Genomic DNA, 15,640 nt, shown 5'->3' with positions numbered 1-15,640 from the left:
CACTAAAGGCCTGTCTTCCCAATAAGCAATCAGACTAAATTGATCCATATTCATGTTGTGGTTAGTGGGTTAAGGCAACAGCTCTTCTTAAAGGATTCCTTCCCATTTTCACAACTGCAGTTTTTTCTGAGGCAGCAGATTTATCTAAATTCCTTTGTACAAAGAAAATACTGTGTGATGGACCCCAGTGACACATGTTTTTAAGGCACCAAAGTTTAATAACCTGGCCGAGTTTCACAAACACTTTGCAGTAGAGGCAAGATTTGAACTCAGTGTGTCTGACTCCTGAGTCCTTGCCTTAAACCACAATAGCATGATCTGCCCCCCTCACTAGGAAACAGGAGCAGATTGAAGGAGCCGGCTTAGATGTTTAAAGAGATGGATCTAACAATCTAACTAAAGACCACGGACAGAATCTTAGAGGAGGAGTGTGTGTCCCAAAGAACTAGGACATCCTACTGGCTCAGTGGCCCCCCACACAGAAGAAGGGAATACTCTTTCTTTCTTTTCTTTGTGTTTTCCTCATGGCCCACGCTAAAGCCCCACTGTCCCTGCCTTGGTTATTAGAACTCCTTAGACAGCCAGCCCACTTCCCCTCCCTGAACATCAGTCAATCCATCTGTAATTTAAGGGGATTAGATTAGTTGATCTCAGAAATGCCTTCCAGCTCTAGAGTTCTATTATTATGGGCAAATGTATATGTATTTTGACATTTCCCCCCACGTGCTTCTTCTGGCGATAATCAGAAGCTCAGTAGTTGCTCAAAAAGAGATTGACACCCAGTTCTAAGGATTTCTTTTGGGAGATTCTTGAGTTTTCTATGAGAATTCTATTTTTGTGGAACCTTGTGCTTCTAGACTCTCAGATTCCTTGAGAGCCCTGCTGCTGCAGAGAGAAGAAGTCTGAATTGCCCTCTGGCTGACAGAGAAGGCAGCCATGGGACAGAAAGGGGGTGGGAAAGAGAGTGGGGAGAAGAGTTGGCTGGGGGCCAGGATTCCACCCATCCAGGCAGCTGCCTTTCCTCCTGGGGGGTTACAGGGCTGCAGCAGGCCCTCCAGTTTCTGGAAGGAACCTGAGGCTGGCAGAGGTAGAAGGCCTTGGGGCCAGTCTGGAGCCAGAACTCAGCCTAGGAGAGCAGGTACAGTTAAGGCTGCACATGGAACTCTGAAGATCTAGCTACCAGTGTTGGAGAGAAGCATTGCCAAATGGTAACAGTGACCGAGCAAGGTGAGATGGGACCTAGCTTTTCACCTTAACCCTGACTCACCTCACTTCGTGGCCCACCTAAGAGATCAACAACTCTGATGTGAGCTTAATCCACAGGGAAAAGTGAGGCAGCTGCATGAGCCCAGCTCACCAGGAGTTAAATGCAGCCAGCCCCCCATTACACAGGAAAACTCCAAGTAGAATCATAATTCTGCATACTCTCCTCTCCACCTGGAGAAACTACCTTCCTGGGTTTCATTTTCAAAGGCTGAGGTAGCTATGGGAATTTCACACTTAATTAAAGGAGAACTCAGGAACTCCAAGTCTTTTCAAAACAATTTTGGTTGCAGTGAGGATGCAATCACCATCTGGCAAGAAAGGTGTTAGCTCAGAGTTTCTGGTCAACTCTAGCATCAGATTCAGAACCAAACAGAGTGCATTTCAGAGGACCCCTCAGATGTCCCCTCCCCATCTAGCCTGCAAGTTGAAAGCCTCTGTACTGATTTTCTAAGTATTAAAAAGTTAGGTCAATGGCACGGTTTTAAAAGCTTTATTGAGATATAATTTACATGTCTTAAAGTTCACCCATTACAAATGTACAAATCGATGATTTTTAGTAAATTCTTAGACTTGTGCAGCCATTACCACAATCTAGTTTTACAACATTGCTGTCACCCTGTTTTCAGTCCAAACTCAGCCTCACCTCCCTTCCTAGGCAGCCACTGATCTTCTGTCTATCTCTGTGTTTTCCAGACATTTCATAAATGAAATAATATGAGATCTTTTGTATCTGACTTCCTTCACTTAGCATAATGTTTTTCAGGTTCATCCATGTTGTAACATGTATCAGTACTTCATTCCATTATATTGCTAAATTGTATTCCATTGCATGGATGTATCACATTTTGTTATTCCATTCACAGTTGATAGACATTTGGGTTGTTTCCAGTTTCTTAGTGTTATGGGTGTTGCTGCTTTGAACATTCCTGCATAAGTCTTTGTGTGAACATACGTTCATATTATCCTTGGGTAATTCCTAGAAGGGGAATTGATGAATCATATGGTAAACTTTACTTTTTAAGAAACTGTCAAGCTGTCTTCCTAAGTAGCTGTACCATTTAACATTCCCACCAGCAATGTATGAGGTTTCCAGTTTTCTCACATCCTCACCGGCACTTGTTATTGTCTGTCTTTTTGATTGTAGCCCTCCTAGTGGGTGTGTCATGGTATCTCACTGTGGGTTTAATTTGCATTTCCCTAATGATCAATGATTTTGAGCATCTTTTCATGGGCTTATTATGCAAAGGCACATTTTGTCATCTTCTTATGAGGATATATGTGGAAGAGGTGTATGACATATATAGTTGGGAGTCACAGTGGAGCACAGTGGAGTGGGAGCTCAGCTGAGCTACTCTGCTCGCTCACCCCATTGTTTGAGGGCTCAGGGAATACTTGCGGGTGAAGTCATGGCAAAAATGAGTCCCAGGGGGCTAGGAACCTTCAGCTAAGCGGAACCTGATCCAGGTAGACTCTAGGAAGGGTCAGGAGCTGGATGGGGGAGGAGAGAGGGACAAGCACAGTCCTACTGTGTCTGGCATCTTAGTCTGTTCAGTCAGCTATAACAAAATACCAAACACTAGGTGGCTTATAAACAACAGAAATTTATTTCTCACGGTGTAACTGGACAAGGCCGGTACGGAACCCAAGTTCAGCTGCTCGCCGCTCGACAGGCCAATTCGAGAGACAAGTGTTGGTGGAAAAGGAAAAGTTGCTTTATTCAGGAGCCCAGCAACGTGGGAAGATGGTGGACTAGTGTCCTAAGACCATCTCCAAGTTGCCGGTTCGGAGACAAAGGTTTTAAAGGCAGCGTGAGAGTGAGGGAGGGGGCTGCAGGGAGCCTGGTTGGCTTGTCCTATTCGTGAATTGGTTGGCATCAATGTGAAGTTTCGAGTATCACCAATCATCTGGTTTCAACCGGTCTGGGCTCTAAGTGCTGGCGGTTGGCAATTTTCACCTGGTGGGGTCTGCTTCCGGTAAGAACAGCTTGGGGGGGGTTGTGTCGGGCCTGTATCTGTAGCTTTCAGGGGCCTGGGTGTTCGGGACCTGCTGTGGGGCTCGTCTAGAGTCTAAACTGTACCAGTTTCCCGGTCCAACAGGTATTCTTTGTTTCTCCATCTTCACATTTCCTAATCATTAACTCTTGAGCCAGCCTTTGGAGACTCAAGGGAGGCCTGGGAGACTAAAGCAAAAGGCTGTTATCTTAAAGGACAGGGACACAGGGGCTTGTATGCAGTTTCAGTCCCCCCTTTGATGCCCCTCAATCTTGAGGGGAACAGGTGTTGGACGAGAAAAGGAATAATGTTTTGGGTACAGAGGTTAATCATTAACTCGGTAGAGGAACTCAGTTTTCGGGGGACTTGACCTCAACAGTTTTGGACGCTGGGAAGTCCAAGATCAAGGTGCCAGCATAGTCGTGCTCTTGTGAGGGCCCTTTTTCTGGTTCACAGCTGGTGCCTTCTCACGGTGTTTTCACATGGTAGAAGGGGCAAGGACCGCTCTACCTTAATAAGGCACTAAGCCCAGTCATGAGGGCTCCACCTTCATGACCTCGTCACCTCCCAAAGGCCCCACCTCCTAACACCACAGTCTTTGGGGGTTAGGATTTCAACATATGAATTTAGTGGGGATACAAACATTCAGACCATAGCACTGGACAAGTGAAAATAGCTCTTCATGAATGGACTTAAACATAGTGGGGCTGGGGGGAAGGAACCAATGAGAAATGAGCTAGAGAAGTAAGCAGGGGCAAGGTCAGGAAGGGCCGGGCTGAGAGCCCCTGGGAGGGAGCATCATGACGAGATGATCCTTTAGAAGGTTCCACCCCCAGCGCAGAGGGGAACAGAGCTGGGGGCTCTGGGCTTTCCTTCAAGAAGCTGTGCCAAGTCTCTCACGGCCTTGAACCTCAGTTCTATCTCCCTAGGACCCAGCAGGGCCAGAGCTATTTGTGGGGCCACCTGTGGCACTGAGAGTGACCTCCACCCTCCTGTGTTCGGCAGGTGCTACATCACCCTCACCCAGTCTCTGCACCTGACCATGAGCGGGGCTCCAGCAGGACCTGCAGGCACAGGCAAGACAGAGACCACCAAGGACCTGGGCCGAGCGCTGGGCATCATGGTCTACGTGTTTAACTGCTCCGAGCAGATGGACTATAAGGTACAGGCCCAGCGTTGGGGGGACTAGGAGCTGGGCTGCAGCTTCATCCTCGCCACCCTGGTCCAGCTCAGAGGCCCAGACAGGGACGTCCCTGCTCCTTCACAGGAGGCCTGAGGACCCTTGCCCTCAGGAGCTTGTGGACCTCCCTGTAAACTTTAGCACCGTGGAATCCACTTCCACTGATAAGCTTGGCAACCACAGAGAGATGACTTCACCTCTGGGGTCTTCCTTTCATCATCTATAAAATGGAGAAGCTGAACATGTATCCAAAGGCCTAAATTCATTATTTGACCCAGAACCACAGAAAGGCTCATAAGTGGCTGATATAAAAATCTTCACATAAAAGTCATAGATGTGCTCTTGTGGAAAAGTGGGCATTTCCCCAGAATTTCTACAAGGGCAAAATATTCTAGGTTTGGCTTCCAAAGACATACTAGAGTAACCTCTATTCTTAGCAAGAGGTACACAAAGACAAGTGCAAGGGTAATGTTCTTCATCCAGGCACTCATCATTTTTACATTTTTTAATGTATTCCAGGCTCTGTGTCATAGAGAAATGAAAAAGAAACAAGAGGCCCATTAGGTCACTTCTGTGCTAGCGACGTTCTGCTCACAACTAGACCTTATTCAGATTCTTTTTTTTGAAAAATGCATAATAACAGATTGTCTCACTGTCTCATTTCTATTTTGTTTTATTGTATATATTTTTGTAAACTGCCCTTAAGTTTCCTTTTGAAAATAGGATAGCAGGTAAATAAATTTAGAGTGGAAAAAGAAAACATTTGCACTAAATAGATCAAATATTTATATATATATGATGTGATATATTGCCTGTAAAATAAATTTTATTAAAAAATAAATTTAGGGGCTTCCCTGGTGGCGCAGTGGTTGAGAGTCCGCCTGTCGATGCAGGGGATGCGGGTCCGTGCCCCGGTCCGGGAAGATCCCACATGCTGCGGAGCGGCTGGTCCCGTGAGCCATGGCTGCTGAGCCTGTGCGCCTGGAGCCTGTGCTCCGCAACGGGAGAGGCCACAACAGTGAGAGGCCCGCGTACCACAAAAATAAATAAATAAATTTAGAGACTGCAAGATAATACCTTCAGTTACCACGTATAGAACTCTGTAAATGAGACTGATCTGCTATAACTTTAATAATTTCTCTTGTATATAAAATTCTGCTGTGCAGAGTTACAGAATCCTATAGCATCATGTTTTCTCATATAAAGCAAACAAAATGAGGATTCAGACCCAAAATAGCTGTCTTCTCATAGTCACACACTAAATTTTAATATGGTTGCCTTTATTGATCAACACATAAAGATACTGTTTCTCTTTAAGCAGGCTGGAAGAAGAAACGATTTTCTTCCCCTCTAAAGGAACAAGCTAAACTTTAAGGATTACTTTAAGTTTCTAGATTCTTCTAGAGTTGATCAATGGCAACACTGCTGAGATAAATATACTCTCCCACCCAACATTCTGGAGGACACACTCATTTAGATGTGGAAGACCTGGGGTACTGATTGAAGAAAATCAGCCAGATTTCTTCTAAGTAATGCTTAACATGGGAAATAGCAAGAGATGAGTTGGCCCCGTGGCCAGAGGTCACTAAGGTCATTTTACCCAGTCCTCTCAAAAACGTATTACTGGGCTTCCCTGGTGGCGCAGTGGTTGAGAGTCCGCCTGCCGATGCAGGGGACACGGGTTCATGCCCCTGTCCAGGATGATCTCACATGCCGCAGAGTGGCTGAGCCCGTGAGCCATGACCGCTGAGCCTGCACATCTGGAGCCTATGCTCCGCAATGGGTGAGGCCACAATAGTGAGAGGCCGGCGTACCACAAAAAAAAAAAACACAACTTATTACTGAACCCTGACCCCACCAATTCCTCTAAGAGTACAGGGTGAAAGGAGGAGTCTGCCCTTAATTTGTTTGAACTGTGCAAAGCTTCAGTCATGTGCGTCTAGTACAAACACAGATCAGAGCAAGAACAGTAGGTATAGCCGTAGTGAGATACAGCAAAGGTAAGGTGATCCCTTCCTAGACACCAAACATCCTTTGTAACCAAACAGCCTCAATAAGTAAGCAGTTTGCAAACCTCCTCTTCCCTTTGTTGTCCAGCTATTTGGAATTATTTTTATCTCAGAGTACACACCAGCCATCAATTTATTGAGTATCACCATTGCTCAGCATCTGTTGGGAATCATGGGAGGATATCAGAGATAGATAGGTAGGTAGATAGATAGATGATAAAGAAAGAGAGAGAAAGAAAGAAAAAGAAAGGAAGAAAGAAGGAAGGAGAAAAGGAAAGAAAGAAAACAGGCAGGTCAACAAATGACAGAGATGAGAGAGATAATAGATGAATGATAGATATAAATAGATAAAAGATAGATGATAGATAGATAGATAGACATATAAGAGATAGATGGGTAGGAAGGAAGGAAGGAAGGAAAGGAGGAAGGAGCAAAGAAAGGAAATAAAGATACGTAGGTAGATAGATGACAGAGATGAGAGAGATAATAGATGAATGGCAGATAGATAGATAGATAGATAGATAGAGTAAGCATAACCCAGTCCATTAGGAGAGACAGGAACGATATATGAAATAATTAGGGGAGATAGCAGACAGCATTACCCTGAGTGCTAATGCGTGTTCTACGAACTCTAATCCCTGGAATGCTCCAGAGCTGTGGGAGAGCCACCAAGTGTGCTGGTCAGAAAAGACATCGTGGAGGAGGTAAGAGCTGAGGTTGTTTAAGGTTGTTAAGGTTTGGATGAGCACCAAACAGGGCGTGCGACATTTTAACTCAACCCCACCCACTAAAACATCAGCTTCAAAAACAGGACCGAGTTCTTTGTGCAGTTGCTGTCCTTCCCCTGCTCCCTGTGCTGACTTCACCCTGAGCTCTCTTCACAGGGTTTGTCTGGGGCGAGGAGAGGAAAGGAGTGAAGGTCAGAAAGAACCTTCACCAGCGTCACTCACAGCAGCCCATTCTGTTTCAGTATCTCCAGAGAACAAGCTAGAAACAAACATGGAACCACGGTGGAGTCCATTCGAGTGGCTTGGGGAACAGGGGAGGCTGGGAGATGGGGTTGAGCAGGGAGAGGAGGAACACAAGACCACTGGGAAGCTCTGACCTTGAGGTGTCAGGCCCCAGAAACGCTGCAGGCTGCAGGACTGAAGCAGGAGCGTGATGAAGACAAACGGTCTTTAAGGAAGACTCCCTAGGCAGCCAGATGAAGGGAGACAGGAAGAGACTGGAAGTGGGGGGAGGAACATTTTTAGGAAGAACATTGCAGTCGTTCAAACCAGAGAAGCAGAGAAGCCGGATGATGGGGTAGCAGAAACGGAAAAGAAAGATTGAGAGGCTTGAAAAAATTAAATGATACTTAGTGAACATGGGGAGGGCGTGGGTCGGTGGTGAAACAGAGGAGGAGGAAAGAGGAGAGTTTGGGCTTTGTCAAGGACCCTCACAATCCCCTCTGCCTCAGGAATTCTGTAGGGAGGCGTTGGGTAATGGGGTGGACTCAAGAACTGTGTGGAGGCTTGGGGGAAAGGGTTAGGGTTAGGGTTTGCTTTACTCTACTAGTGCTGGTTGGAAAACCCGTAAAACTAGCCACTTTCTCTGGAAATAGTTGCTGTTTTAGTGCTAAGACATTCTTCATATTATAGCAGCAATACTTTCCCCCTGGACCTCAATCTGGAGAGGCTATTGCTGAAACATCAAATGACTTTGAATCTGAAAGTATCTGGAATTCTGTGACTTCTCCATGGCATCAATACTATAGAACTCCCACTCCTTGAGAAACCCTGCTCTCTACGCTTCTGAAACATTATCCTTCCACAATTCTATCTGATCTTGCCTTCTTGATCTCATTTTTGACCCCCTTTCATCACTTCAAGTTTTACTTTTATACGGATGACTCCTGAATCTGTTTTCCAGCTTAACCCAAGTTCTGGTAGTGTCTTTAACTAGGCAGTAGAGGCCTCCGTTTGGATGCCCTTCTCTCATATTCGGTCAATACTCTTCTCAGACAGTTCCTGCTGACTCCCTGTTTCCTTCCGGCCAGGTTCCTCATCGCATCAATACTAATCATCTTATTTTTCCCCGTAGGCCAGGGTGGACATCTTAAGACATCTTAATTGTTTCCTGTCCTTCCTTCCATCATTCCAATCAGTCAGCAATGTTTATACTTCCTTCAGCAATGCTCTCGCTTCCAGGCCTTCAACCTTATTCTGAGAGCCCTTATGCTGTCCCAGAAACTCACCATCTTATGGCAAGGCAACAGCCCAGCCCAGCCCAGCTAACGGTACCGTTGTGCTGTTGTGGTGACATCTTAATTGTTTCCTGTCAAAAAATGGGGCCACATGGAGTTCTGGGTTCTGCTCAGGCCCTTGGGGGTAAAGTGTGGGGTGACGATTATCCCACTATGGAAACTCTACTTTCTTCTGTTTTATGTATTGGATTTCCATTTGATGAAAGGTATCCACAGCTTTAAAATGTTTTAAAACCACTGTTAGCTGGAGAAGCATGGATTTTGATTCTCAAAACTCTGACTTAGTGTTTATAACCTTTGACAGGTGGCGATATATATATAATGTGTGTATGTGATATACATATATGTAATGTGTGTATATGTGATAGTTGACAGGTTGTTTCTTGTTTGTTTGTTTGTTTGTTTTTCCTTTTGCGGTACGCGGACCTCTCACTGTTGTGGCCTCTCCTGTTGCGGAGCACAGGCTCCGGACGTGCAGGCTCAGCGGCCATGGCTCACGGGCCCAGCCGCTCCGTGGCATGTGGGATCCTCCCGGACTGGGGCACGAACCCGTGTCCCCTGCATCGGCAGGCAGACTCTTAACCACTGCGCCACCAGGGAAGCCCCAGACAGGTTGTTTTATTATTTTACATATATATGTGTGTGTGTGTGTGTGTGTGTGTGTGTGTGTGTGTGTGTGTGTGGCAACCTGTCAAATGTCATGTATATATGGCAACCTGTCAAATGTCACAAATACTAAGCAGAAGTTCGGGAATATAAGTATGTCATATAAATGAAATATAAAATATATATTATGTTTTATTATATATACGTGTATATATACATATGTATACACACACACACACACACACACTCATGAATATAATACGAGCAATATCCACCTGCAGAATTTTTTGAGCACACAAACACAATGCCTAGAACTCATGTCACCTCCTCAGGGAGACTGACTTCTCAATCTGAAATAGCTACATGTCCATTACATCTCAATAAAACAATGAATAAATAAATAGCCACATTACCCTCATGTTAAGACTCCATTGGGACTTATCACTACTGATAGTTTAGTGTTCGTTTTCTGTTTTCCCCGTTAGGATCCAAAACCCTGAGGATCGGGTCAATTCTCCCTTGTTCAGGGCTGAATCCTCATGACCTAGGACAGCCCCTAGCACATAGCACAGACTCAGAGTAGATTTGTTGCATGAATAGAGAAATCACTTAATTCAAGGAGCTTAGTAAAAGGTGGGGTTGCTTCTTCCCTCTGTTTTCAAAGTCTGCCCCGCATCTAACCTAGCTTATGTGATGTTAGACTGGGTCTCCTACAATACTGATTTAATCACGTTTTTCTCTGCTCCAAACCTCCAAAGATCTCTTATAATAATTCAAGCCTTTTCAGAACCATGACCCTCTTTATTAAATCAACTTTCATGCCAAAATGACACCTTTATTTTTCTCTGTACATACCATGACTTTGCTCATCCTTTGTCCATAATCCTTCCTCCTCCTGGAAAGCCCTTATCCTTCTGCTATGCCTGCACAGATACTGTTATCTTATTAAGCCATGATTCCAATGTATGTTCTGAAGATACCATGTACTTCTGTGAGATATCAATACTCCAGATCTTCTGGTTCTGTTCTTGTGTTCCTTCCACTACGCTAATGTTTGCCAGAATGCGTTCTGAAAATCAGGGGTCACATGAGAGAAAAAAAAAATCCTAGCCATATAACAAAGTTGAACTAATTTAATTTTGCCTGACTTCTCAGGGCCCTTAAAATGCCCTTATACATTGTAAATTGACCAAAGTGGGTTATAGAAAGCAGTGTTTTCCAAACTTGATTTACCAGAGAGTCTTGTCTTCAAGGAGCATCTCCCAGCTTTGGCATTCCATGAAATAAACTTTGGAAAGTGCTGTTGTAGTACTATGTGAAATTCACTTCTTTGGCAAAATGGATCCATCTAGAGCACTTTGACCCACCCCTCTCTGAACTGCATAACATTTGTGATCTATATTATCCATTGGAACCACTGCTCATGTAGCAATTTTCCTGTTTTATTTGTATGCCTTATCTCCACAACCTAACTAGAAGCTCTTAGAGGGACTGAGCCTCTCTGGGTCTAGCACGTGAGCTATGCATGGAGCAGATAGTCAAAAACTGCCCACTGAGTAAATGAATGGACTTTTCGACTATTTGCATGTTCTGAGCACATCAGTGATGTTTCCTTGCCAATGGCCTTGAGAGTCTCCCAGCTGTCTCTCCCTGTATATGGCTCCATGGTTTACTAGTTCACACTGAATGGCCAGAGTGGTTTTCACTTTTAGGACAGATATACCATCTCCCATCTGAAATTATCCCCTTACTCTCATTTAAAAAGATTTACCTGTAGTTTATTTCCAAAAGAAGTTATCCCTTCCCACCCACATCTCCAGCTTCCCATCACTCTGGGAAACCTGGGTATTTTGCATGAATTCAAAGAGACAGACGTAAACTTTTTCATCAGCACATGCCGAAGGCTAAGTGGAAGGATTTTTGTCTGTATGGTGCAAGAAATGTACTATTTTATTCGTTTCCTGGGATTTTGAAAGCTACAGAATCAATACAAGCCTGATGACATTTTAAAGGGATTTTGGTCGAAGTGTCTTGAAAAGGTTCTGTTTGATTCCATGACTTATGTTGACACCCAAAGCCATCAAAATTTTAATTGTCCTTGAAATTTTAATACGAGTTTCTAACCAGTGGTCTTTAGGGAACTGGAAGTTCTACAATAAAGGGGATGAAAAATTACTTAGATGCGTAACAGTAAGCCCAGCAGATAGTAATTTAATCTTTGTACATTTTGTTGCAGTCTTGCGGCAACATCTACAAAGGCCTTGCTCAGACCGGTGCCTGGGGCTGTTTTGATGAGTTTAATCGAATCTCCGTGGAGGTCTTGTCAGTGGTGGCTGTGCAGGTATGGGGGCCAGAACTTGATGGGAGCGCTGTGATCTTCGTGCCAAGCACTGAGGACTTGTACATCCTCTTGCTTTTACCCTCTCCTCATCCACTTGCCTCTACCCTTTCCCCTGTTGCATTTCCTGACCTTTCTTCCACCTGCTAAAATCAGGCCTGGGTGCAGGATATGGGTATTGTGCTGGTCCCTACCAAGATGGATCCATTTACTGGCCATGATTTTCCATTTCCTCCTCTGTAAAACAGGAAGAAAGAACATCCATGCACCTGCTTCGTAGGGGTAAGAAAGGATCCAAAAAGATGGCAGAGCCCAGCTCCTTAGAAGAGGCACAGACTTGGGAAGTTGTCAGACCAGGACTTGAAATTCAGCTCATCCGTTTCCTTACTGAGCATCCTAGCCAGGCGCCCCACCTCCCTCAGCCTTGCTCACCTAATTATGTACAAAGTGAGGGGGCAGCATGAGTGTTGTTGGATGAAGAAAATCAGTTTTTGGTTAGATTTCCCCTAAGCATGGCACTTGTCTTTCAGGTCATCCAGGAAGCGCTTACTAAACACCTACAGCGTAGTCAGGGCTGTGCTCAAGGCCAGTGTGAAGGGTCCCCAGTTGAATAGGACACTATTCCTAACTTCAAAAATCTTGAGTTCTTGAGACACTCTTCAATGTTCTAGATGTGATTTGATTTCTGTTATCTTGAAGCCAGGCCTTGAAAAGATGGAGAGGATTTGGATTTGGGTAAGGATCCCATAGACAGTGGGAGCAGCAGAAAGAGCGGGGGTAGAAAAAAGTGAACAAACCTTTGCTGAAAGTCTGCTTTGTACCAACTTGCTGACGCTTGTCTGCATTGTTTCTTGGTGAAGCTCCTGAAAGTTGCAGAAATGTAGTTTCTTCTCTTGTTCCCAGGGGTGATACGGGGCCTTCCCTTTCCTTAGGGTTGTTTGATTCAGTAGGAGTAGGTAGAAGAAGTAAGTCACAGAGCTGCCTGAACACCCTCTCAGCTGAAAACCCTTGACTGGCTTGGTTCACAAGAGCTGATTGTGCCGTCACATTGGCAGCCTGACGTTGGCTACCACGGAAATGGGCAAATCCTACAGGGGCATTTTTTTTTCCTGGAGAGCTGGTTGTTACATGTTTACCAGCACACCTCTGCCTCGTGAGAATATGAGGCCGGTGTTGCCAGATCTTTTACATTTTAAGGAGAAGCTGAGAGTCCAGATTTTTATTAAAAATCTCTAGATTTCTAAAAGTTGGCAATTTATTTAATCAAAAACAAAACCTGAGCTGAACAAACAAAACACGTCCACTAACTGCATTCACCTGCAAGTAGTCACCTCACAACTTGGAACCAGGAATGATGCTTCTGTAAAGACTGTTTGAGTTTTGTGATATAAGATGTAGAGTAAAAGAAAATGAACCTTTCTTGAAGTACTAATTCTAGGCCTAGAACGGTTCTGAAAATCAAGAGAGAAGCATAAGCTTCTTGCCACAGTGTCTATTGGGATCGATAACCCATAATTATTTCTACCCATCTTTACGTCCACCTCTTTCATCTTTGCTTTTATGATTTTCTGCCCCCTTTCCTGGCTGCTTGCCACAGCTTCTGGAGAGCACTTCTTGTTCTCATCAGCTAGGCTGTGCTGCTGTTACTGCCTCACTTAAACCCAGGACCATTCATCATGAATAGTCACACCTGTGGTGTCCCGATATAGCACCCAGTGCCTGGGGTTGCTGACGGGCTGTCTCCATGTGTCCCCACAAGGAGCCCAGGGGAAGAGCAAAAGGTGGGAGCCACAGCAAGGTCAGCAGAGACCTCTTCTTGGGCTCCAGAGGTATAAACAAGTTCCACATGGAATTCGGCTTTTAAAAGAAGCAGGTTCTTGTAGAGTGGAGTTACCCAGACAAGGCAGGGGAGAAGTGGTTGTGTGTGTAAGCTCTGAAACCACACTGCCAGTGTTCAGTTCTGGTTCTGCCACTTTACTAGCTGTGTGACCTTGGGCAAGTCCATGTCTCAAGTTCCACATTTGTAAAGGGACTTAATAATATTAGTACCTACTAGATGCAGTTGTAGTAATTATTGAGTTAACATATGTAAAGCACTTAAAACAAAGCCCTACACATAGTAGGCACACAATAAATGTTAGTCTCTGTTATGATGGTGATGGTGATGGTGGCGGTAATGGTGGTGGTGATGTTGATGGTGGTGGTGATGGTGATATGATAATGGTGATGACCATGGTGATGGTGGTAATGGTGATGGTGATGATGATGGTGATGACCTCGATGATGATGATGGTGGGGGTGGGGGTGATGTTCATCATTACTATCATTATTACCTGAACCCTGCAGGAAATGGGTTGAAGAAAAGTAGAAGGCTGGAACACAGCACAGGGAAGAAGGGTCTACTCCCTGGTCTCAGCAGTCTCCCCTGCACTGTTCACTCCTTCTCAGCCGGCCAGGCTCTGGCTATCTTAACAAACTTAACAGTGTCCTAACCGATGAGGCAGTGCCCAACAGCCACTGTCCCCAGTGCATAGTAGACAGATGCTGTGGATTTGCCTTACAGTATTTTGAAATTGCCAAACACAAGGTCAGTGATGAGTTCAAGATTAATTCCCTTTTGCTTCTGGAATTAAATGAAATAAATTCAATCTGGAATTCCCTGATGCTTCCACACTCTCGTCTAGGAATACATCATAGGAAACATTCTCAAGAAAGTGGTCTGACAACAACCTGGGCAAAATCTGAGCTAGTACCATTTAAAATCATAGACCCATCCAAGGAGAAAATTGCACTAACTTCACGCTGCAATCCAGGCTGGCATATTGGTGCAGAAGCTGCACCAGCTGTGACAGTTCTACCCGCCTTACCCCTCCTCTCCTGCCTCTCCTCCTTTCCTCTCCTCACATGTCTGTGCCCCTCTTCCCAGTAACTTCTACAGAAGTGAGCATGCCTCGGTATTCTTGGAGGTGGAAATTTTCACGTCTCTGTCAGATTGGTCAAGCAGAATTGCATATCCAATTGGGAAAACTGTGGCAATTCCAAGAACAATTACTCTGTTATTTTTAAAACGTATAAGTTACTACATACTTTTTGGGGGAATTTTGCCACTACTATTGCAATCAGCTCCCTAGGCCTTGGGTTATCTGGGCCAGGGGACATGTGCCACTACACTGTACCTCCAGCCCCTGGTCCCCCTCCACACTGCCTGGTCAGGCATCCCTGCCACTTTGTCCCTTCCACAGGTACGAGCCCTGGCAGTGGGCAGGGCTGGGGCAGCAAGTGGCTAGAAGCAGCAGAGCAGCTAGCAGGAACCCGGGAGCCCATCATAGCAGTGTTCCAAGTACTCAAGGAGCTGAACAAATGCTAGCCTCTCAGAGCCAAGGGCACTCCCATGTAACACCCTTTATATAGGAGTTTAAGGTCTAAGGTAAAAACATAGAAATATTTTTTTAAATGTTAAAAGTGATGAGTGGTTTGTACTTCCTGAAGGCAGCAGACTCTGATCTGCCACTGCAGAGAGAAGCATGGAGTGAGCCAGGCAGGATTTTAATAATGCATGGCATTTGGGGGCAAAGGCTGGAGAAGAGAATGACCCCAGGGGACCACAGAATGAATGGGCCGCTTCCCTAGAATGTAGGGGGGCAACGTAGAGGGGTGTGGAGAAAAAGCTGAGAGGAGGAGCATAGCCTAGGGCTAGCCGATGACCTCCTTAAAATTTATCACCTGCGGGTAAGATAGGATGACTTTGATTCTTCACCAGTGTGTCTGATGCAAGGCCCTAGCTGGGTGGGAGGGTATAGCGGCAGAACCGTCTGTGATCACCAACTTCCAGTCTTTGGAGGGAAAAATGTCATTCTTAAGATATCCAGTCAAGCCACTGTGGTCAGACAAGCACACATGGCTTGTGTAGATAGCAGAACTGATCATTTGATGTCAGAGCTGGGCTGCAATATAGAGAAGTAAGACCTATACATGCATCTAAAATATAAGGCAGGAAGGAAGTTC

At 45.1% G+C, this 15,640-nt stretch overlaps 1 protein-coding gene across 1 annotated transcript in view; it reads left to right on the top strand.

The window, feature by feature from the left end:
* Positions 1-15,640, top strand: part of DNAH9 (dynein axonemal heavy chain 9) — a 304,275-nt gene that overhangs the window by 106,661 nt on the left and 181,974 nt on the right. The window contains exons 27-28 of the mRNA XM_032616402.1: positions 4,263-4,419; positions 11,534-11,638. Of these exons, the coding sequence (XP_032472293.1) occupies positions 4,263-4,419; positions 11,534-11,638 (262 nt within the window). The remainder of the gene's footprint in view (positions 1-4,262; positions 4,420-11,533; positions 11,639-15,640) is intronic.

This window comes from Phocoena sinus, chromosome 20 (genome assembly GCF_008692025.1).
Source record: "Phocoena sinus isolate mPhoSin1 chromosome 20, mPhoSin1.pri, whole genome shotgun sequence".
NCBI classification, from domain to species: Eukaryota; Metazoa; Chordata; class Mammalia; order Artiodactyla; family Phocoenidae; genus Phocoena; species Phocoena sinus.
This window is presented reverse-complemented; position numbering and strand designations above follow the sequence as displayed.